This window comes from Primulina huaijiensis, chromosome 1 (assembly GCF_012295235.1).
Source record: "Primulina huaijiensis isolate GDHJ02 chromosome 1, ASM1229523v2, whole genome shotgun sequence".
Taxonomy (NCBI): domain Eukaryota; kingdom Viridiplantae; phylum Streptophyta; class Magnoliopsida; order Lamiales; family Gesneriaceae; genus Primulina; species Primulina huaijiensis.
In genome coordinates, this window is record NC_133306.1 from 3,430,027 (window position 1) to 3,454,554 (window position 24,528).

Sequence of the window (24,528 nt, forward strand, 5' to 3'; positions counted from 1 at the left end):
TTTTGTTGAAGCTGAACCAGCGTTTCACCAACTTTTGGATTTTAAGAAATGTAGTATTTCAATGAAATTTAGATGAAATTTAATTTGTAGCTAAAAACTACGTTATCATACCAAATCAGTTCTTGAAAAAGAACGAGAAACTTGGGGTAATTCATTATTTGTTTCATTGAGTAAAGTTAAGAGCCACTTTTGGCCTTTTGGGTTATCTTCTCAAGATTTTTCTTTTACGACTTTTTAACTTTGGCTTTAGGTTTGTACTTGTGAAATAACATTGCCTTTTCAAGAGGCAATGGCTCCACTAGTGTTGAAAAAATTCAGAATATTTGATAGATCGAGATTACCGTACATAAAAATATCAAATTTATCGAAATTTTTGGTGCGATGTGGTATCGATACGAAATTTTTTTGTATGATAACGATATGTAATTTGAAATTTGTTGGTATATATCGAAATAATATATAAATTAAAAAATATATGATATTTTTAAATAATAAAGTTAAAATTTTAAAAAACTATATGGTATTTTTCGGTATAAACGAGATATAACGATAGCGTACCGAAATCTCGGTATACCACAATATTTTAGTATAATTGATATGCTAATTATACATATCGAAAATTTCAGTACGATATCGATTAAATATTTTAAATATCGTAATTTTCGGTATGACATATAATATGCGTTTTTCGGTACGATATACTCCATCTTGCTTGCTATGACAAAGATGCGTATGGACACAAAAAATTGTGATTTGTGGTATATATTCAAGTTCAAAATATGACTCGTATTTTCCTATAAAAAAAATTGATTCATACCCGGTAGAACAAGTTTAAGTTTTTATGGTAATTATTTGGTAAAATAATACTAAAGATACATACAAGAACTTTAATTATCATTCTAAGTGAATGACATGCAATAAATTTAATGTGAACATATATGTCGTGAGTGTATATAGCAAAAATATGTATTTGTTTGAAATTATTAATTTTCGTCGGTAATTTATAACTAGAAAGACATTAAAATCTCAAATTGAATATGAAATATCATGTCGTATTTGGACTCAGAGCCGTATCTGTGTTGAATGAGGTCTGAAACAAAAAATGAAAAATAGGCCTTTTTGTTGCAGTAATAAATATAAAATTCAATTTCCAAATAACAAATATAATAATAAATACATAAATATATCAAAACTAATATATTACATGAATAACAACTCAATAAATATTTAAAATAACTACATAAATACTGCTCGTCTAGTTTTTTAGAGACGAAAATTTTATCAAATATGTGTAACTCAATTGTCAGACCATTTCTTTCTCAATCGACAACATAGTTAGCTCATTTAGTTTATCTTGCGACATTGTTGATCGAAGATAATTATCGTAGAAACTACACTTTTAGTCTCTATAATTGTAGAAATTACAAAGGTCGCGCATAAAATTTATATAAAACTCATAATTCAATTATAACTCATTAAAAAATTTAAATCATACGATGTGTGCTTTAGTTATATATTTAATTAACATGATATATAAGCACATTATAGTGCTCATATCACAAGTAAATTTCATTTTCAGTAAAGATATTTTAATAGAATAATCTACAAATATAAATATAAATGTGAATTTATAAAGAAGATTTGAAATGAAAATAAAGCATAATTAATGAAANGTTCAAATTTAATAAAAGTGGTTGATTCTATAAAAAAAAAAATAATTATTAGAAGTTTTTCCTAATCAATAAAATCCATTTTTCCAAAATATTTTCTTAAATCTAGATACCAAATTATCTTATCCGAAATGAAAGTCGTCGAAATAAATTGATGTGCCTACTTACAACGAACTTTCACAAAAAAATAATTCCAAAACCACAATTCTAGACTCTATATTTTTAAATTATTTTACTAGATTTTAATTTTTAATATAAATTATAATCTTTACATGACTAATTTGATTTAAATAATATATTTTATTAAAAATAATTTAATATTTCATGAATTTTGAATAAAATAATAATTGTCGATAATTTGTAATTCATATATATATTTTGACAAAATTTTACTTAAAAAGCATTCGATTTGCTGCGTTAGAGGAAAAACATACACCGTACAAATCGATACGTACAAGCAGCTGAATTTTCCTATCAGTTGCACCGCTGCTGTCTGCCTTTTCAAAACCTCTCCACGTCTCCGTCTCTTTCTCTATATGCTGTCGGTGACAGACCTCAACAACACCCTCCATCTTCCCGCACCAGAAAAAAAATCCTGCCTCTAGATCCATAAATTCGCGAGCAAGGGTTTGCGGATTTTTATGGGCTATTTTTTTCCTCTCTATTAATCAAGGTTGTAAAAAACGTGAAGCACCCCGAAACGTGGATGTCGAGCTCCAAACTTTTCAAGCTTAAGCGAGATTAGCACATGCTTAAACGTGAAAAAGCGTTTTTTATCTTTAGTATAATTGTAATTATCTCAAACCAATAAATAGATAAAATAATACATAAATATGATAAATTTAAGTCTGATGCATTAATTCTCATATTTATAAAATCATAAAAATATAAAAATTACAATCTTTATTTTTTTACAACTAGACCACATTAAAAATGTTAAATATATGTCAAATCATTATCAGACACGTTTAATCATAATTAAAATTAAAAAATAAACATCTAAATTATAAACTTAATTTATTATTTTAAAATAAAATGACATACTTTCAAAATTAAAAAATTAAAAAAATAAATAAATACGATTAATGGTACTTTAACATGCTCAATTAAAGATTTTAATTATGTTTAATTCGATCAAACTTTAGACCGTTTTTTCCGCTTTCTCGGAAACGGGACATTTTTACGGAGCTTCAAGATTCTCGCTTTTTAGAACACAGCTATTAATCTGTTTGATGGTTGGCGGTGTTGTTCTATGATTGTGGGTGAGAAAGGAGTGGTAGGATTGCGTTGTATGAAGGATCGCTTTCTTCTCGGCTCTACCAATAATTCGAAGCGTACGAGATGGGACTTATCGTTTGCCATTCGGAGCCGCGGTCGGTGGGGGAAATGTGGCTGAGTTATTTTTGAGATCTTTCGGGGAATGCGATTGGGTTTTCTTCTGGAATTCGTTGTAGAATTGGGTGTCTGCGAATATCTTTTGTGGGTTTTGAAATTCTTTCAGAATGCAGCCGGAACACCGAAAGAAAGTGAGCGGTTTATTCTGAAATTTTCTATTCAACTTCGACAGAAATATTGAATCTGAAAAAAAAAATTGATTTTGTGTTTTGGGTTCGGGTTTTATGTGCATGTAATTTGTGCGCGTTCTTGAGTTCGAGATTTGACTGTTCTTGTTTGTTTAGATTGTTTTCATTTTATTATACAGTTAAATTACAAAATTGAGTTTGATTGCAGGAAATTTTACATATTGCTGCGTAGCTATAATTGAGCTATTTATGGCGTGATGTTTAAAGTGAATTAGGTGGAAAGGTACCGTGTAATATAGTATATTTTGGCTGGATAATTGGTTGTTTTGGTTAACACTTTATAGGTTAGGATGATGATGGAGAAGTGATGTATATGATATTTTGTTCTTCAGATATTTGCAACTATATTTCAAATTAATGTTTTGCATTGGAAATTCTTAAGAAAATCAATAACTGAATGCATCTATTCTCTTCCTATTTATATCTTCCGGTATGTTTTTTATGTACTTTACACCTCATCATAAATACATGTTTTTTGGGCATGAAGTGGGTGGTTAAATTTCACTCGTCGCTTTTTCCTTCTGTTTCTTCTTTGGATCCAAGTTATTTAATTACTTTGGTTGATTAAAATCTCCTGTTGAAATCTGTAGTGTTTACCGAGGTGTAGATCTTTGAGCTTCATGCTGCATATTATGTTTTTGACAATTTGAGTATACTAGTTTGATCTCATAAATCTCGTTTGTAGCTGATTCCTGTGAGAGGGCTTATTTATTGCAACTTTATATGTTGGTCTTACCTTAGTTTTAACTTTCAAAACGGAGAAAACCAGTAATTTTTATCTATAATTTTTTCAGCTAGAGTTTTTGTGCAATGCCTATTGAAGATTAGGAAAGAGATGTTTTTGGATCCACTCGGATTATTATACTTTTATTAATCTGATTTGGTAGCCAGGTTTGCTGTAAATTGGAGCCTTCTAATGCTCTTTTTTGACTTAAACTTGATTGGGGTAATTCACACAAGAATTTTTAATCCCTTTCATGGAATCAAATTGGTTGGTGTGCTATTGTATTTAGTTTTTGTCACTTTTTATGCATTTCTACTGGTAAATTTATAAATGGACTTTTTTGTTCTAGCCAACCTCTTCGCAAGATTCCTTGGCACACACGCCACTTACATATTATTTTTCAATTTTCAGAGAATAAGGGGTGAAACATTAATTTTGACTAATATTGTAAGTGTTCTTTGTGATTCCTGACCAGTTTTTAATCACGTTGCATTTTTTGGAAAAATGTCTGTTACTTGTCAACTATCATATGTGCTTATGTAGCGCGTTGCTCTGCAAATAGAAGGAGCATATGTAACGAATCTGTTATTTGCATTGCATATAAAGGAGCATTTGTTCCTTTTTCTGTGATGTTCAACATAAACTGCTGATTTCAATATTTAAAACTGAATGTTCTTGTTCTATGTAACAGAGTTCAACAGAAATGGATTTCTTTTCAGAACATGGTGATGCAAGCAGGTACAAAATTCAGGAGGTCATAGGGAAAGGAAGCTATGGCGTTGTTTGCTCTGCAGTCGACACTCATACTGGTGAAAAAGTGGCAATAAAGAAAATACGTGACATTTTTGAACACATTTCTGATGCTGCCCGAATTCTTCGAGAGATAAAGCTTCTAAGGCTTCTTCAACACCCTGACATTGTTGAAATTAAACACATTATGCTTCCACCTTCCAGAAGAGAATTCAAAGATATATATGTTGTTTTTGAGCTAATGGAATCTGATCTACATCAAGTCATTAAGGCTAATGATGATTTGACAAGGGAACATTATCAGTTTTTCCTTTACCAATTGCATCGTGCCCTTAAATACATCCATACAGGTAATTACTTATGCTACTTTTCCTTATTCTATGTGTTCTCTTGTTGAAAATAATTGGAGATGGCAAGGCAGCCTGATTCCATGTCAGTGCTCATCCGCCAGTTCTGCATGGTCATGAGATTCTACCATGACCAGGGTAATTGTCAGTAAAAAATTGGTTTTCTATAGAGAGATGATGCCTGTAAGTTAAGACTGATGTTGGTACCGTTTGGAAGTCTTGTTATACAATATGTGATTAAGGCTGACTATTTGTGTATACGAGTTTGTGAAGATACTTGATGTTCAAGGTTTTTGCCTGCAGCCAATGTTTATCATCGAGATTTAAAACCGAAAAATATTCTGGCAAACGCAAATTGTAAACTCAAAATATGCGATTTTGGATTGGCAAGAGTTGCATTTAGTGACACTCCTACGACAATATTTTGGACGGTATGCAAATAAAGTCTTTACCTTTCTTGTTCATTACCCTCAATTCAGTTTGCTTGCTTCTTTTATTCAAAAGTTTGATGGCATTAATAACAGGATTATGTTGCTACAAGATGGTATAGGGCTCCAGAGTTGTGTGGCTCATTTTTCTCTAAGGTATAATTCTACGCTTTTTCCTGCTACCTGGTGGTAATATTTTAGTCAAAATCCTGTGCATACTTTTTCGGGATTTGACTTATTTTTCTCATACTGTTATTTTTCATTACGGGTGCGTTTCGTTTACACTGTTTATTTATCATCTATTTATCTCTTATATCAGATATCCTTTACGTATCCTATCTACGTATCAAACGCTCCCTCCCTAAGTGTGTGTTCTCGCTTTTCCATGTCAACCTATTTTAGTTTTCTCTGATAAAACTGAATTTACCTCATTTTGGTAGCCCATAAAAACATGTTTTGAGTTCCTGAAAAAGGCTAGGTTGATGTGTTGATAATTATTTAACAAGTTGTGACCTTTTCATAGTATTGTATATTCAAAATCGAGGGTCCTATGTTCACATACAGTTGACTGACAGTAGTCAGATAGATGGGAACAACCGAACGAATATGTAAATATGAATTTTAAGTGGTTTTGGTATTCTAATGTTAGGTACACCCTCAATTCAGTAGTTAGTTCTCATACATGTTGCACATTTATACGCTCGGTATTGTTATTTATTGATGCTTTATGGCATTTGCATTTCCACATTAACGAGTGCTGATATATCAAGGTTTCTGTTTGTATCAGTATACTCCTGCTATTGACATATGGAGTATTGGCTGCATTTTTGCTGAAGTTTTGACTGGGAAGCCCCTTTTTCCTGGAAAGAATGTTGTTCACCAACTTGATCTGATAACTGATCTTCTCGGCACACCTTCAATGGATACCATTTCTCGAGTATGCAACAGTGAAACCTGTACAGTGTCATTAGTATTACGGGTGTTTGAGTAAGCATCATTGATCCAACCTGTTCATTGTTTTAAAATCTTGTTTCCTGTTTAAGGTGCGTAATGAAAAGGCTAGGAGATATCTTACAAGCATGAGGAAGAAGCAACCTGTTTCCTTTGCGCAGAAATTTCCAAATGCTGATCCTTTGGCCATTTTGATCCCAAGGACCGTCCAACTGCTGAAGAGGTTTGATATGGCCTTGGTTCTTTCTTAAGGATTATTTTTTCCGTTTGAAGTCCTTTGAAATTTAGGAGCCCTGTTTGGTAACTTCAAAAACAAAAGTACACTTGTTCTAGACCACTTCCCGTGATTCCAGTTAAAAAGAAATATATTTTACATGGTAAATTTTTTTATAATCTTCAATCATCTTGGATACTTTTAAATTCTAGACCTTCCATGCTCGGTGCTCTTTGTTTGGTATGCTTTTGAAACCATGGAATTTCAGTGACCGCAAAATTTAAATTTAGTAAAAGTTTGATAATTGGCCAAGAAACAATTGAATTGACTATCCGACCAGAGTATTATTCAGTCAACCACCTGTTATCTAAATTAGTTTATTTTGAAAACTGAAGTGTTTTAATGTCTCCAAACACTAACTACCACTGTTTTTCTTCAACTTATGAAATTATAGAACGCAAGAAGATAAAAACATATGGGTGCTACAAATTTTCTGTTAAATTTTACTGTATAATGAGTAGTGATTTTCTGGAGACAAAAGGTTGTAAGGCATCATCTAGTGTATATGAAGCTAGAAGAAATGATGGACCTTGTTTTCATTCCTTTAGAAAATTTCGAAGAGAGAATTTAGAATTTGGTTGCTAGCTTCATTGAGGTGCTCTGTCAATCACTTGATTCCATCTTTGTATAATTCAACTTCTGGGGAATGCTTTTTGCTGCCTTGCTGAAATAAAGATTATCGAAAGTACAAAGAAAAAGAAATGTGAGTACAGATAAGGGAGGGGATGATAAGTTCTGTGCAGAAATAACAGATGAGAGAATTAGTGGCTTTGTAAATCATATCTGGGTTGGGTGGGTGGACCTTATATGAAATAGTTATAGAAAAACCTTGTCAAACCAGTACCTTGGAGTTTCATTTGATCATACCCGTCCTTCATTCTTGGCCATTCCTCTATCTACAATGATACTAATGGTTTCTATCAGGGTTTTGAGATATTATTACTCTCTCTTTTGATATATGATTTCGTTTTATTGATATTTGTGTTTTTACATTTATTTATTTATTTGTTTTTTTTTCCATTTTCAGGCACTAGGTGATCCTTATTTTCAGGGGTTGGCCAAAGTTGAGAGAGAACCATCTTGCCCGCCAATTTCAAAGATGGAATTTGACTTTGAGAGGCGAAGGGTGACAAAGGAGGATGTTCGAGAGTTAATTTTCCGTGAGATACTAGAGTACCATCCTCAGCTGCTGAAGGATTACATTAACAGAATTGAGAGAACTAATTTTCTCTATCCTAGGTGGTAACTCTCCTCTATATTGCATCTCTCTTTGCTGTAGATATTACTGATCCTGGAACATTAACCTTTTATGTAGTGCTGTCGACCAATTTAAAAAGCAATTTGCTCATCTGGAAGAAAATGGTGGTATAAGTGGACAGGTGATTCCACTTGACAGAAAGCATGTTTCTCTTCCTAGGTATATGCAGAACTTGGCCTTTTTGGCACTGATTTTTTGTGTTGAGATAAAATCATTGAAAAGGGTCCTTCATGTGCGTATCCTGGTAATTTGCTGCTGGTTGCCTTCTATTCAGATTTTTTTTTAAACTGGTTTCTTTTATTGATTGCTGTTGATTTTACTAATTCTTGAGCTTTCATTCAGGGAGGAATGAATAAGTTTCATCTCAAATAATTATCTGTAAACAGTCCTTAATATGTTGCTTATATAGTTATATTTATTGTAGTCCTTTAATTTGTTTTGTGGTGGGATCTCTTCTGGTGCTTTCCATATGTTAGACAGGATAATTATAGTTAGACATGATTATATAACCGGACTTGGGATTCTTGAACTGAATGAATCCACTGGATCGAGCATAAGTATAGTTTTCTCCCACATCATGGAACTTGGTGCAATTCTCTGACCAGTTAGACCCTCTTGTGTGTCAAAGTGTCACCAACATAACATGAGTAGATCTCTACAGCTCATTTTACTTCCATAGAACCAACTAGTGCCTATTGTATTACAGTATCTATTTGCAATCATAATTGGTCTTTTAAGTGACCTTTTGTAAGGTTGTGCTGATCAATTCTTTGATGATGCAGGTCTACTATTGTACATTCGAATACAATACCTCCTAAAGAACCATTGATCATAGCAAATGCAGTAGATAGACGAAATGGTGAAGAGTTATGTAGCTGGAACTCTAGAGAGCTTGACGGGCTTCATAGTGGTTCATTAAGATCCATACAACCGCAACAAAGAATCATACAAGGTATTTTTGGTTTGTAAATGTACCGATTGTTTTGTTCTGATGGAGACGTTCTTGTTTTATCAGTAGTATCAAGTATTAACTGCTGCTTCTGAAATTTTTCGGTTCTTAGCTAAACCTGGGAAAGTTACCGGCCCTGTTTTGCCCTGCGAGAGAGGGAGTGCCATCAAAGATACCTACGATCCTAGAAATCTAGTTAGAAGTACAATCCTTCCCACCCAACCTCCTCCGTTAACTTACTATTACCATAGACATGGTACAGGAATGCCAGAAAGATCGGCAGCCAAGACTGAGAGAGAAGTACCATCGCCACACAACAAACAAATACCAAACTGCAGTATTGCCTCCAAGTTAGCTGCCGATATAGCTTTAAACATAGATAGCAATCCATATTATATTGCTCGAGCAGGGGTGACTAAGGTGGACCATGTTGAGGATAGAGCTGTCATGATCGACACAAATCTGCTACAGTCGAAAGGTCAATACAGTTTGCTCGGTGCAGCAGCAGCAGCTACAAATATGTCTGCCCACAGAAAAGTTGGTGGGATTCAGCATGGTATGGCAAGGATGTACTCATGAAAGGCTCGTTGTCGTTTGAGCAGACTGGGTATTTGTCCTGAGGAAGAACTTTCTCGTAGGATGGATCTCCTCTGTTTTTAGAGGATGGTTTGTGTACATTGGGATTGTTAGTTGTGCATGATGTACAGAAATACAACTTAGTTTCCTCAAAGATAAGACAGTTCAGTTGCTCTTTAGTTATGGATGGAGTTGTGATAATTATGCTTTCTAGAGATAATCAGATAGCAACAATTACAGCCTCAAATTTATTTTTTGCCCAGTTTGATGTTATGTTATATAACATCTTGTGATTCCATAACTTTTGTTTCCTTCGTATTTTTATCCTAGTGGTATTGATTTATCATAGATAAGATGTTTTTTCGATTTATTTTTCTTCTTGCATTTTATTTTATTTTATTTTATTTTTGCCTTTCTGGGGAGGAAGAAATTTTCTTTAACGATGTTTTGTGTAAACTGCCAGCAAATTCCCTTCAAAACATGACAATTATAAGCATTCAAAATTATTGTACTAAAAAAAGAATAAAGAAAATTTATAATGCGGCCTTATTACACACACATGAGGATCATTCTTGGACAGCAATAAGCCGAAATCTGAAATAAAAGTATTCGAGATTCGCTCACGTTGACAATGAAAAAGTAAACACTTAACCAACTTGCTGAAATCCAAAAACAGATTGCATTTTCAAAAAATTGTATGCGTTGTAATAAAATAAACACAAAAACTCCCGTGAGACTCTCACGTGTCAATTTTGTACATGTTGAGTAATTCTTAGATCATTAGTATACGAAAGATTCAAAGGATTTAATGATACTGAGATACATAGAGAATTACTCATATGGATTCAAAATGTGTGATCAAATTTAAATTTAAAAGTATTCCCAAAAGTATACCAAAATAAGATTGCATTTGCAAGTGCCTTACTATTTTTATTTTTTGGAAATGGCAAGTGCCTTCCTTGTATTAGAACTCCGATCCTTATTTGTAAAAATAAAAATAAAAATCCAAAGCTTCAATCCGGCTTAGATTTTTGAGCCAGCATTTCAACAACAAGGTCAAAAACTTACGTGAGACTATCTCACTGATCGTATTTTGTGAGACGGATTTCTTATTTGGATAATCCATTAAAAAATATTACTTTTCATCGTAAATATTGGTCGGATTGACTTACTTTTCGACAAATGGTCCGCTTTCATTCAAAGAATAAATGTGGGCTCCACACTTGGTGCATCACATTTCTAAAAGCACACGACTTACAGTTATTTTTAGAAGAAAATTCAACCCTAAATCGCGTCAATCCTCTACGCCCACGACGGTGAGTCCTATTTGATTTTGAGCCCACAATATACATAGTAATGATAATTTGAAAAAACTTTTTGTTCCACTTTGAATTTTCAATTTATGGGGTCTGGGACAATCGGTTTGGCTGCGAGGGGAGAAGGAGTGGAGGTTCACTGGTTGTGCAAACTCAGTTGAAGAAGACCCGGTTTTGGTCACTTTGTGCTTATAATTGTAGGGGACTGTGAATATATGGAACTTAGTTTCTTTTTGTCCTTTTTCTCGAATTAGAAATGGTTTTCTTATTTATTAATACGATCGACGTTTTCTGTTCTTTTGTAGGGTAAGAAATGGCAGATAAGACGACCGTCAGTGGAGGATTATCTGGTCATAGTGAAGTGGAAATCGCTGGTGATAATTCCGCTGAAATTTCAGGACTTACTCTGAAGTTCAGTGATCTTGAACAAGAAAATGATAAAATCAAGCAGCAACAGGAGGAGTATAAGCGGCAGATTGAGGAGTTGGAGGACTCCGTCAAGGTGTTAAGCAATGAGAATGACGAGTTCAAAAAACAGGTCAACAAAGTCGAAACAGAAAATAACGCTTTAGGAGCCGTGGTTGCTAGAGCTGCAGAGTTGGAAACTGATGTGTCAAGGCTGCAGCATGATTTGGTATTCACCATGAGCGATTTGCAGGAGACGACTGCCGAGTTGTCAGATATGAAGAGTGAAATGGCGGGGATCAAACAGAGGGAGGAGGAAAAGGATGTTAAGTTGGAAGCAATCGAGATGGAAATAAATTTGCTGGTATATAAAGTTGAGAATTTGGAGGGAGTGGAGAGCAGTGTAAGGAATGAGTTGGAGGGGAAAGAAAGGGAAATATGTGATTTTAATAAGAGGGCTGAGGAGTTGGAGACAATGGTGGGAAGTAGCAAGAATTTGGAGAAGTTGAAGAATGATCTGGAGAAGACCGTTGAGAAAATGAAAGTGAAAATCAGTGTTCTTGAGAGTTTTTTGGATGAGAAAGAGAAGATGATTCATGCGTATCAAGTGAAGGAAAGAACAGCTGTAGATGGTGTGAATGGTGGTATTGAAGGCGATGGTGCAGTTCGGGGTGGAAAGAATGGATTTTTTGGTGATTCAAGCCAAAAAGATTGGTTGCTAGTGGCAGGCTCAACCTTTTCCGCCATCGTTGTGTTGGGGGTTGCGTGCTACATTCATGCTTCAAGAAAATGACGGCTTGCATGCGTAACTTTGCATAATAGTAGTGGTTGAAGAATATTTTGTTCGCAAGACAAAATATCTGTTTTGATTAGTGCTGTTTTTTTTTCCTCACGGTTGTGACTTTGATTTCTTTAATGTGAAGTTTGGTGATCTCAGCTTGATGGTCGGTTATTGTGGATTACTGCTGAAAAAATATGTTTTTTTCTCAGAAAACTGCTGGTATTGAGAATATTATATGCAATAACTTGGTAAGTTTTTGACTCTTGTCGAGCCAACTTTGAGGCTTACCTTGATTGATGCATGATCATATAGTTTTTGTAGACCCTTGTTTATGATTATCAGTTTGTATTCTGTTTCTTTTATTGATTCAACCAATTATGTCTGTGCAGGTTCTGAGGGTACGAGTACTTAGAATCTTTGATGTTATGTGTATTATGTGGGCTTCTCAATTTTATGCTTTAAGATATGAGCATGTGTGCTTCTTTAATAATTTCATCTGGGTCTTTCTATATGCTTTTATGATCTCCAGCTTCATTTATCTGTAACATTAGTGACCCAGGTGAAATGCCATAGGGGATTCCACCAATTTATGATCTGTTTTTCGACCATCCTTGAAAATTTTGGCTTCGTGTCGTGGATGTTACATTGCTCGTGGCAGTTTCATTAGGCTGTTGATGATATAGTTTCTGGCTGAGTTGTGCTTGAATATTTGAGGTTGCTATTCACTGTCTTTAGTGGAAGTTATGGTTGTGTCCTCTCCTTTCTCAAAGGGCTTATTCAAGAAAGTAGATTTGGACTAGAAATACTTAAATTCCAGTTCTCATGTATCACCATGGACAGAAAGATGATAAATATATTCCCCTCCCCCCTCTTTAGTTTTCGGCAAAATGCTTTAATGCTTCCATTGCTCTTTATCATGCTCTTGGTTAAAACAATCGCTCTTTATCATTGCCAACTAGGTGAAGTCCTATGAAGAAGTATGTTTTGATTACTGGTAGTCTGTTGGCTCTGGTCATCACCATTGTTAAAGCTGCTTGAATTTATGTGATGCATCAAACTTGGCATTGCTTTGAGCCATCGTCATTTAATGTGTGCTTGTCATGAGCTGATTGGCTTACTGAACAAATCTGGACACAAGAAGATGCATGATAATGCTTGAAGCTCTTCTTTAACTTGTGAGGTCTGGATTCCACCAAAAAGGTACTAATTTACTGGATCCACTGTGCCTCAGTTTCTGTTGAATGTGGAATATAGCTTTTCACAAGCAGCGCTTTGGGTTCTGCATGCTTGCTTCAAGAAAATAAAGGTCTAGGCAAAGATATGCATCATATAATAATGACTAGTTTTGTTGATTTGAGTGAGACATTCCGAAAGTTTCATTTGCCGGATATAAAGTGACACGGGAATGCTACCTCACAGGTGTAGTACATATTCCGTGTAATGTAGCGAGACATTCCGAAAGTTTCACGTTTAGTTCTCCACTAACATGAGTAAGAACTAGAAAGTAAAACACCCAACCTTACCTCTACAAATACAAAAGCTTCGTCCAATCAAATGAACAAATCAAATTCAAAACAAGCCCAATAAACTTCAATTGGTTCAATAGTGCTCCTCGCCACGCAGTTGCACTGTATTCTCTTCCATGTCCTGCGGCTGCCAAAAACCAATAGTATCAAAATCACTTATGTAAGAACAAGAAGTAGATTTCAAACCGAGGGGAGAACTGCCCCTTTGGCGTGGCTGAGTTTGTCGAAAACCGGAAACATACCAAAACTAGAATGATAGAATCACTGGTCTGTAGGTTTCAGAAAGTCCAGCAACCCGCAGCAAATCACCCAAGAGGCCCTTGATCCGGCAGTTGCAGCAATAAATGGCTGCTCCATGTTGCAATGAGACCAAATGGTTATCATGCGTCCACGGCCAAACTCTTTTTTATTGAATATTTAACAAGCTACTATATCCATTAATAAATATAAGAAGAGTTACAAATTGGGTTACAAAATTCAATTGAAATGACAATTATAATTATATTTTATTTGGAAAAATTCTTTTAGAAATACATTTAAATAATTTTGTCATTTTAGATTCACTTTGTAACCCAATGTGTACCACATTATACATGTAACATGACCCATAAATATATTTGAAGTGACAAAAGACATAATACTTGATAGATATAAAGCTCGATTTCTAATAATTTCGACTGAGGTTAACAATGAAACCAACATCATACCTGACTGGGTGTGGCTTTTGGATTTTCATGCAGATAAGCCATTTCTCGTTCTTTCGACACCACAACCTGAGTTTCATCCGACGTTTTAGCGGCCTCCTCCGAGGATTCTCTGACGTTTTCTTCTGAAGCTGCAACGTGCTCTCCTCCAGTGCAGGCTGGTTTCTATTCATCTTTGTGATCACTCCCTAAATTCTTGAGAGCAGCCCGTTGATCCAACACATTGACCAACTTTTCAACTTCTTGAACAAAAGAAGACTCTGCCAGCTTGTCCACCATTGATCTTGCTGCTTCACTGAATTCCTCCTCCAAATACTTCACGATCGAATCCTTCGGAGACCCGGACACCGCATTCCGAACCGGATCCTCCGCCCCTGCTTCTTCACATTGATCCACACTTCCATTTTTCTCAGAGTCCGCCATATTCTCGGGCCGCTTCTTCGTTGAACTGAACTGGAAGATGCTATGTGGAGCTTTTAAAAAAGTTGTAATTACCAACAAGAAGTAATTAATGTTGGTATACAGAAAGATTTGTAGTATATTTGCTTCAAATTGTGGACGAGCAAAGCCAAGGATTTGATAAGTTTGCACATTGTATTTCATCATATCCAAATGATTCTTTCATGTAAATATAACGATTGTTGTGTAACATATCAAAATTATATATATATATATATAATAATTATTCTAAAAAATCATATTATTATTATTATTACTATACAAAGATATTTGCTAACATCAATCAATTTTTTATAAATACATTTTGCTACATGAAATTTAACAATACTCGATAAGAATAAATACAATAGGATTATAGACAGTCCAACGTTGAACGGTGAAATCAGAGTCTATTATTATGTTAAAATTGATATTTGTACTTAACTAATCCACAAAAACTAATTGAAACGTGAGGATTGTCAGAAATTTTATCTAACAATATGAAAACACAAAGCCAAGCCAAGCCAAGCAATCTGCCAGCCAAAAGCCGCAGCTTTTCTGATCCCGTCAAAATCGCTTGCCAACCCCTTTAAAATCTCGCTTCCTGACCACCACTTGGACCCTTTGTCGCAGATTTGCTTGATCATAGACGAAAGGGCTCAATCACGGACTCCTACTTCTGAAGGCATTAAAAAACTCGTGAAATCACAGAATAATCCCATCTCAAAAGTTCTTAAGATTTCCAAACTGAAGGCAAATTACAAGCCTTTTGAAGCAAAAAGGAAGCTTTGTGATAGCTATGACTTATTCTTGGTGGACAAAAGGGTTGTTCTCTTGCTACCCAAGTTGATAGGTAAAGGAGCTTTTTAAGAAAAATAAGCTGCCTTTGGGGGTGGATTTGAGGAAGAAAAATTTGAAGTTTCAATTGGAGAGGGCTTTGGGAAGTGCGATACTGTACATGAGGACCGGGACATGTGCGGTGAAGGTCGTAAAAGTGTCGATGGAAAAGGATGAAGTTGTGGATACTGTGTTTGATGCGATTGTTGGGGATATTGAGAAGGTGCCAAAGAAGTGGAATGGTGCGAGGAGTCTGCACCTGGAGTTCTATGACTCTGTGGCGCTGCCGATTTATCAAGCTTTGCCAGACGTGAAGTTGAAAATATAGGGTGCGAAAAGTGAGAAGGGAGCCGAGCTAGTGAAATCGAGTGACAATGAGGCTGAGTCCAAGGAAATGAGTGGGATCAAGGGTGGTAATATTGGGAAGAAGAAGAAGACTGGGAGAATTCGTGAGTTGAATTATATGGATGTTGATGATGTCATGGAGAGTGATATTGATGAGAATGAACCGGTGGGGACTGAGGATAATGATGCATTTGTAGGACGGAAGAAAAGGGAAGGAATTTTGATGGGCGAAAGTGTGCTGATGGTAATGAAGAGACAGATGCTATCGAGGATGATCATTCAACAATTCGAGAAAATATAGGGAATAAAAGGAACAAGAGTGGAACTTTGAAGGGACGGATTTTGGATGAGATGAATGGGGCAAACCGGGTCAAGAAAAAGACTGAAGCAGAGAAGGTGGAGGGTAGGAAGTCAAAGGAAGATAGGTTAACAGGTTTAGAGAAGTCCGGTAGAGAGAAGGGAAAGAAAAACAGGGAGCATTATGGAAAAACAAGTGAAAGGACTGCAAAGGTGAAGGATGAAACCAAAGAAAGGTTCCTCAACAGAATGATAAACTTAGATGCAGAATTTGCTTAGGCTATTTTATGGGATGCTGAATGGTTGAGGCTCCACTGCTGAGGAATTTTGAGTCACTTTGGAACTTGGTTGCTGGGTCGTAAATTTTGCAACAAAGTCGGCACTAGTATTTTGTTTCTTTTCTCGAAGTGTTGTTTTGTTATTAGAATTATGATATCATGTAATCTTGAGTTTTTGGTCTGATGAAAACCAAAATTTTTTATACTGTGGGTCAGTGGGAGTTTGATACTTGAATTTAGTTTCTGGTTTTGGCTGGCTATGTATTGGATATACACTTCTTGTTAACACTTACTAATATATATGCTTCCATTCTTTTTCATAATAGATAACAATTGTACAGGGGGGAAAGCAAACAGTTCTGGGGCATATATTTCAGATTGGAGTAATTTTACAATCTCAAGTTCTCCACCATAATTTAGTATTACTTCGATTTTTTTTATAGATTCTATAGAACTTGCGATGGATTGCTTGATAAAATGTTCAATTAATCTGTTAATATGTTTTTCCTTTTCCTTGCTATTCGTATTTAAGTGCTAAATTGACAATCACGTGTGAGTTCTTATTATCTAAGTTTCACATAGTCAAATGGTTGTCAATAATGTGGATAAATTAAGTCAGACAGAAGAATGGGTTTCTGTTGTAGTGGTTCTCAAATTCAGGTTGGACCTGGGAACTATAGCTGAGTGTGGACTTAATCTTTGGTTGTTGTAGAAGAGAATTGGTACAACCATACTCTCTTACGCATCAGGCTATGTGGAGAATGCTTGGAAGCAAGACCAAAGAGCTTCGGGCAGACAAGTAATCTTTAATAACTTGTTTGTAGGCCCCAGTAAATTGTTATTCCAATCTTTTGGATCAAACTAACCCACAATTCATATTCTAGAAAGGCCCTTCTTACTTTGTGTCTCTCCATAAAGGCGTTTTTTTTCTGTATGAAGTATAAGATAAGAGGACAATAAATGAAATAGAAATAATTATCTCCCAGTGATGGTGCAATGCCAGGTGAGAAGAACATTTTGTGAAGGGGGGATCTTGCTTGGTTGATATGAATGAAGCATGTTTCCTTTCTTATATTTACAACACATTTCATTTATATATTCCTGGTTTCTCTTTAATGAACATGATCTTACTGAGAATGATTTTTGTGAAAGGGCTGATCAGTTGAGAAAAAACTATTGGGACTTCGAACATCTTTCTTGTGATGAAACTAAAAACTGGATAACCTCGAAAAGGGACAAAATGCTGTGATACAACGATACTGTCATCTGTAAGTGTTCTTACTCCGATGGAGCATATTACTTGCGAAAAAATGTGTTTTTACTCGCTGAAGAAAATTTCCTTCGTTTTTTTTAATGTGTGGTATTGATCTTCAATCTCTCACTTTTGGCTGCTGAACTCGATGCAAATCTTGGAGGATATATTTTCTGCTACTGCTTTTACTTTGGTGTAGGACTTTTCTATTTTGTCTTTTTTGCATTTTTTTTGCTTGGCAGTTGAAGATAATCATAACTTGAAACCATAGATACTTAAAAAAGCACTGTGCGTGATATGATTCTAACAATCAGTTTATATCTTTTGCATCTCTTTTCTTCGCTGCGAGTCTGCTTTTTTGCTCAAGTGAATCAATACGTTCACGTTTAATTTTTATGAGACAAACTACCTAGGTAAATCTGATGGCTGCGGCTGTTTTCTTCACAATTACCTTAGTTTGCGTTTAGATTGATTTATTTGATTTAGAGGAAGATTTGATGAACGAATTTCAAACGATAGCCCGATTTTTTTTGAAATTTTTTAACTTGATGTAGAATGAATTTAAAATTACTTGAATTTTGTCAATCCAAAGAACTCAAGAAATTAATTTCTAATCCATCGATCAAAGTACAAGTTTAATAAATTTGTCTAAGCATAATGGGCATCTAAGAAAGTGAAGTACATGTGAGATTTGACCAGAATTTAATTTTCAGCTATACTAGTGATACTTGCTGTCTTTTATGCACCGTTTGGTGCGAAAGACGAGACTCTACATTCTTGTATCATCTTGTGTTTGGTTCAAGTTCTACAATAATTAAAGTTATAAATAACTATATTATTCTTTTGCTTCATTTATTATGTCATCCCATGAGCCAAGCACCGAGCGTCTTTGTCCAGTTTTGGGGGATATTTAGTTTTCAGGAGCATGGAGGGCAATCAGTTTAATGGGACGTGTTACAGAAGAGCCGGGGAAGCTGCTCAACGTGGAGAACCTGTGAGTTTTTTTATTTTATTCTGTCTATATGGCGTTGGGACATTTCATATTTGAATGCTATAGACACGCACTAAATTAAGCCTATTACTTGGTTACCTTGGAGACTTTAAACTATAGTCAAAACCATCATATAAAACTTATCTGCTGATCACTTCTTGTCGATAGAAAACCTTCGAAATCCTATCCATGATTTAGTATATAATGTTCTAGTTTATTTTAGAAAAAAGGACAAAGGTCTTAAATTTGATTCCAAGTATTTTGTTTGACCCCTACAAGTTCTGCAAAATCAAGAATTTGCAGAGGCAGCATGTGATATAATCTGATGTGGTTTCTGTAAAAATCTGAAGGAGAGGAGCATCAATTGCCCCACAAGAAGGAATATTACTGGACATGATACCTGTGTAATCGCCATCAATTGTTGAGAATTTAATTTTTAAGTACAAAATCAAAGGCATATGAGGTCGTGGAATCTGACACTTCCCACTACAACATGGACGTTAAAATGTTTCAAAAAAACTGATTCTTGAAATCAGCCAAGTCCCAAATTCAGACCTTGAGCTGTACGATGAAGGAAGTAAATGGACAAGCCTGCCTGTGGGGCTACAAAATGCATGTTTAGTCCATCTATTTAACGATGATGATTTTATCTCCATAAATTAAATGGATTTCTTTTAACTTGTATTTGGATAGATGTATTTGAAATTAATGATTTCGATTATAATTTTATTGTTAATAATAAAAATAATATATGAAATATTAAATCTATATGTCGCATATTTTCACGAACTAATGGAATCCAACAATTTTTTTTAAAATAAAAATTAGAGTTTCAGATTTGATGATGACATCTAAGAGTCAAAAGTGCAAAGAAAAAGACAGTTCAAAACAAGAAAATAGTGGGGATGCCATTGCCCACTATTTAAGACAAAATTTGAACCCTTTTTACTGCAGTTTTAACCTTTACATTTGTTCACATTTTGAACCCTCGCCTTCCCTTCCTCCTCGCGATTCGTGTAATCCGAAAAAACTATACACAAAATGACACAACACATATACCAGTTGCATTACAGATAGGAGCGAGTATCGAATGTGTGAGCACTGTTTGGCTCGGTCTCTGTATCGGTGGTGGGGAAAAAGGAAATATAATGACACTGTCTCGCCAACAAAATCCTCAGGAACCGATACTATTCCTACTTAATGCTTCTGCCGCTGCAAATTTTTTACCTTTCTTGCTTTTTTCTCTGTGGAAGTCAAATAAACGCCCGTTTGACTATTTGTAGTTTTTTGAGCTTTGCCATTTACAAAGATTTCAGCTCATGGCCGTAGCATTAGATTGTGCTTTTTGTCTTGGAACATGGGTTTTCATCCCCAAAGGTAAAACTAAGGTTCGGCATTTTTTTTCATGATTTTTTTGTGATTTAGTTCATATTCTTGACGGGTTCGTTGATATCTTGTTAGTTTCTTCAAACATATTCTTTGCATTGCTGAGGTACATATTAAATGATTTCTTTACCGGCCCTTCCTTTCATGTCTTTTCTTGTTCAGCTAGTTTTTCTCTTATTTCCAGACCTTAGAAGCAGTGTTCCGTCGCACGTTCATAGCATTCATATTGACGAATTTTTTTATATCTTTGCCATCTGTATTTTGTGTTTTCTTTGTCAGAGTCTCTTTAGTGGGAGATGGATTTAAAATTGTCGCTTCAAACCTGGAAAAATTATCTTGCCAATTTCTTGTTCATCTTTTTGATACAAGTCATACGACAAGGGTCGAGGCAAGGGATCCTTCTTGCCATTTTCTTTTTGGTCAAACCTTGGAGGATGCGTGTTTCCATTTGTTTAATTCTTAGCTTTTGTTCTGGTTTCCTCATAAGCTCAAGCAGTTATTTGAATAGTTGAGAATGGTCCTGTTTTTCAGTATATATGCACATATTGCAAAAGTTTGGAAACAGATTTTGACATTCTATTAACATCAGATGTGGTTGAAGTCACAAGTGCTCGGAAGTTAGAAATGCTGTCCTAATACGTTATCCATGGTAGTCTCCTTAAGTTCAAAGAGGCTGCTTTATATAACATCCGCTTGAATTCACTCTCTGTGATTTTGCTCTTTTATTTATGTTTTAAAGCACGGTGTTTGTTTTAATATATTGCATTAGTCCTAAAGAACCTCAAACTAACTCATAACGCTAATCGAAAATGCTACTGTCTCAGGGGGAAAACAGATACCACATGCCGTTCTTTAACAATAACGGTTCATTATTAGAATCTGATAGATGGGGAATCAATTGAGTTATGTAGCCTAAGGGAATCATTTACTATTGCCTTCCATTTTATTTGTTGTACATTTTTGTTCTTGAAGAGTTAGATATGAATCTCATTATGTATTTGATTTTGGATGACAAAGATGAAATTTGTTGATAAACGAACTCGGATTGAGAGAATTATCAATTAAAAATATTTATTTGGCTTCCATGGGAATTGAAAACACTGTAAGTGTTATTGCTGTAATCTTAAGAGTATTCTTGTGGAACTACACTGAAGTTTCTTTCTTTCGCATCAGATTCTTTACTTAACTTGTATCACAGGCATTTGCATGCTCATTTTATTATCTTGATTTCTATTTGAAAAATTTTGGTTGCCATGCACATTTCTACCTACGGTGATGTCATGTTATAGAAATGCACAGAGAAGTGGGAATCATGCGAGTTAAAACAACTCGATCAATATCTACACGATTTCCTTGTTTAGGCTTCCTTGCTAAGTTTGATTCTTGCATGCCAATATTCTTTGTAACTAAGGTTGCATACTTCTCTGTGAACCTCCTTTTCTAGGTCCCGATATCGCTGGAATGCTTACTCCAGGGTTTGGAACCGTTTGATGTTTACATATGACTAGGCAGGCTCATTTGTGAATGACGTTCGCCAGTCTTAGGGAATGAAGCCATTGGTCCGCGAAGCACATGAACTATTGTAACATATTGACAGTTTGATACGAAGGTGCAGTTTTATTTTTGAGGCATTGCAGATTTTCTGCGATTTCATTTGTTGTGCATCTTCAGTTGCTTAAAATTTAGTATCCATCAAGTCTTGTTTTGGTTATATCAGTACAAGGTATGCAAGATGACTATTTTCATCCAGTTAAGGTAGCCATGATTATCGTTTGGGGTGAAAATATTTCTATTGTCATTTCCTTCTATGCTATTGATCATGAAGAGTAACACAGATTAAAATCACAATCCCACATATTGTCTCTCTCCATCTTTTAATAAACAGACTGTGTGTTTAGTTTTCTCATATTTTTTTTATACAGGATGAAATCCGCAATAGTTTTCTGATATTTGTTTATCATCTTTTGATGCGTATTGAATTAACTCGGCAAGTTTTCTCATATTTATTGAATAAAACCATTAACTCAATTAATGAACTGGCGATGGCGTACTTAAAGTTTTCTTAAACGTAGCATTCCTTACAAGAGTTCAATACTACATAACTTTTTAAATTATGTAGTCGAAGATGCAAGATAAATTTATTCTATAATTCACTTTTGAAAATTTTATATCTAAGTGGAGTAATTTTTTATTTAAATTTCAGATAACCCATGCATGCCATGATAACATATTCCGCAGATTTTTAATACTTAATTTTAATTTGTAGCATATGAAGAATTGTAGAAAAATCTCTACTTGTTAAATATTTAAAATCTCCAATTTTAATTTCTTATCTATGATGATATCATCATTATACCTATTATTGTTGTGAGAATAATCTTAAATATACAATGAATATATCGTACAATGATATTTATGACAATTATATTACGAGATTTTATTATTATGTCATGAGATTTTGCGTTGAATATATATTGAGATTTTGATAAATAAAATTTTTGTATTGAATTTTTTGTATGGTAAGAATTGTTTTATAACATCGTTGTTGTTGTGAATAAATGTTCTTATTAATAATTAAGTGGAAAAAGAAAAAAAGAAAGAAGAAAAGAACTATCATCGCTTTATTCGAACATATTTCCAAGAATACATGGCTACAATTGAACAAAAGAATGAACGAATTGCATCAACAGGTGTAAAAATTACAGAATTTTAAAGAAAACCGAGTCATTCAAAATCTTGAGCGCTTGCATTCAGCAGGGATTCCCTGGGGGAACCTCTTAAAATCAGTGCAGTAATTGTAGATCATATACTTCTGTTGAACCCATCGCAACCTGTTTCTGCCGTTGCTGTCCAGTTCCTGAGTCTGCCATGCCTGATTCCCATTCAAAGAATCGCCGGGTTTCGAAGAATCGATGTTGAAATTCCGGTAAGTGGCCACAAATGGAGCTTTGGTCCAATCCGTCTTCACCCGCCCGCCTTGCGTCGCCCAGTCGTCAGCATTCCACAGGCTGGCGTACACTCTCATGGGCTGGCTTTTGGGGAAAGGAGTTCCGATTGCTTCGTGGTTGTTGAATACTCTGATCGGGATATTGTCCACTAAAAATCTGAAAATTACGCAACAACAAGAATTGGGATCGTTCAAATTCGTACCAGTGATGGATATATACTATTGCGGAATGGTTGCATGATAGTATTTATACATACATGATGCGTTGAGGATTCCAGACGATTGAGTAAGTGTGGAATGCTGCGGTTGGGTCGAACCAGAGACGAAACTGCTGCTCCTTGTCTCCTTTCCCCTGCGCGTAAACATTGGTGTGGACTGTGTATGGATCCCCGGAAGAATTTCCCAGGAACTCGAAATCGATTTCGTCATGTCCTTGCCCTTGGGATGACAACTGCACCTCAAAATTTAGAATCTTTAATTCACTAGTTTTTTTTGACAAGTTTTAAACAGGATTGGTTTCGAGAATCATGCATGACTTACGAAAAAAGTTGTGACAGTCCCGGCGGAATTTCCAGGGACAAGCTTGAGTTGGGTGTCAAATCTTCCATAGATGTACTCATTCCTGGACTGGAACCCGGAACCCGAATACTGGTCGAGCGACAAAGTCAAGGCCCGGCCACCTTCAAGTACCTTGCCACGGCCTTGGCCCCATGTGATTTCAGCGTCTCGGTTGAAATCAGCTGAAGTAGCCAGGAAACAGGCCACGAAAACGGTGAACAGAAGAAGCATTGATGAACTTGAAGAATTCGAAAATCTCATTCAAGTTGAGAGGTGAAAGAAACAAAGGAATCGTGCCCCTATTATGAATGAAAATCAAGATTTATATAGAGTATGGGATTGGTGACAGCTGTGGTTGAGTTTGCAGAAAAAGGAAAAAAGTGTGAGTTATCCTGTGAAATTGAGCTGGAGTTAACGCGTTAAGCCACCAATGGGTTTTCAAATTCTCAACAAGGGCTGATTTCAAATACATCACAGCTATCAGGTTGTTTGTTACTCGAAACTTCTTCACTTACTGCCAATAAATATGGAGCAAGTCAACCGTGAGACGGTAGCAAATATTTATATGTATGACATGTGAGCCGGATTTGACCGATCTTTTTACTATGAAAAATAATACTTTTGATTCAAAAATAATAATTTTTATTGAGTTTGAGTTTTGTCTCCGAAAATTGATAAATTATATTTTACTTAAAAATAACAAATCTATTAGTATTCTCATTCTTTTATAAGTAAAAAAATCAACTTTTTTTCTTTTCCATTTTTGAGTTACAATAAAAAGGTAAGTAAGACATTGAAAACATAAGAAGAAAACATCACATGATGATTTGAAAAAGAGTAATCTCTTGTGAGACGGTATCACGAATCTTTATCTGTGAGACATATCAACCTTATCGATATTCACAATAAAAAGTAATATTCTTAGCATAAAAAATAATATTTTTTATAAATGACCCA

At 35.0% G+C, this 24,528-nt stretch overlaps 2 protein-coding genes, 2 long non-coding RNA genes and 2 pseudogenes across 6 annotated transcripts; 4 read left to right on the top strand and 2 right to left on the bottom strand.

Moving 5' to 3' along the window:
* The first annotated feature begins 2,876 nt into the window (after positions 1-2,876).
* LOC140977587 (mitogen-activated protein kinase 20-like) lies at positions 2,877-9,841 on the top strand (annotated as a pseudogene).
* An 826-nt stretch (positions 9,842-10,667) lies between these two features.
* On the top strand, positions 10,668-12,313 carry LOC140977592 (peroxisomal and mitochondrial division factor 2). Of its 2 annotated transcripts, none has more exons than XM_073442354.1 (2): positions 10,668-10,826; positions 11,132-12,313. In XM_073442354.1, the coding sequence occupies exon 2, from the start codon at positions 11,140-11,142 to the stop codon at positions 12,022-12,024; it is 885 nt and encodes a 294-aa protein (XP_073298455.1). In that variant the 5' UTR covers positions 10,668-10,826; positions 11,132-11,139; the 3' UTR covers positions 12,025-12,313. The 2 variants fall into 2 exon arrangements, with proteins under 2 accessions (XP_073298455.1, XP_073298451.1); XM_073442350.1 differs by having other exon boundaries at positions 10,779-11,023.
* Positions 12,314-12,942: 629 nt separating this feature from the next.
* On the bottom strand, positions 12,943-14,857 carry LOC140977601 (uncharacterized). Of its 2 annotated transcripts, XR_012175430.1 has the most exons (3): positions 14,246-14,857; positions 13,536-13,886; positions 12,943-13,291 (listed from the first exon to the last, which is right to left on the bottom strand). It is a non-coding gene; the product is annotated as an uncharacterized lncRNA (long non-coding RNA). The 2 variants fall into 2 exon arrangements; XR_012175429.1 differs by having other exon boundaries at positions 13,536-14,857.
* Positions 14,858-15,184: 327 nt separating this feature from the next.
* LOC140977607 (uncharacterized) lies at positions 15,185-19,358 on the top strand (annotated as a pseudogene).
* A 70-nt stretch (positions 19,359-19,428) lies between these two features.
* LOC140977614 (uncharacterized) lies at positions 19,429-21,969 on the top strand. Its single transcript, XR_012175431.1, has 2 exons — positions 19,429-20,057; positions 21,511-21,969. It is a non-coding gene; the product is annotated as an uncharacterized lncRNA (long non-coding RNA).
* Positions 21,970-22,670: 701 nt separating this feature from the next.
* LOC140977623 (xyloglucan endotransglucosylase/hydrolase protein 24-like) lies at positions 22,671-23,882 on the bottom strand. Its single transcript, XM_073442374.1, has 3 exons — positions 23,554-23,882; positions 23,271-23,464; positions 22,671-23,170 (listed from the first exon to the last, which is right to left on the bottom strand). The coding sequence occupies exons 1-3, from the start codon at positions 23,830-23,832 to the stop codon at positions 22,795-22,797; spliced, it is 849 nt and encodes a 282-aa protein (XP_073298475.1). The 5' UTR covers positions 23,833-23,882; the 3' UTR covers positions 22,671-22,794.
* Positions 23,883-24,528: the final 646 nt, after the last annotated feature.

Bases quoted from the DNA above. Each gene is read 5' to 3' on its own strand.
- LOC140977592 (XM_073442354.1), top strand. From the start codon at position 11,140: ATGGCAGATAAGACGACCGTCAGTGGAGGATTATCTGGTCATAGTGAA.
- LOC140977623 (XM_073442374.1), bottom strand. From the start codon at position 23,832: ATGAGATTTTCGAATTCTTCAAGTTCATCAATGCTTCTTCTGTTCACC. The intron at 23,465-23,553 runs GTAAGTCATGCA...TTTGAGGTGCAG, and splicing joins GGACTGTCACAACTTTTTTC to TTGTCATCCCAAGGGCAAGG. The intron at 23,171-23,270 runs GTATGTATAAAT...CGTAATTTTCAG, and splicing joins TGGAATCCTCAACGCATCAT to ATTTTTAGTGGACAATATCC.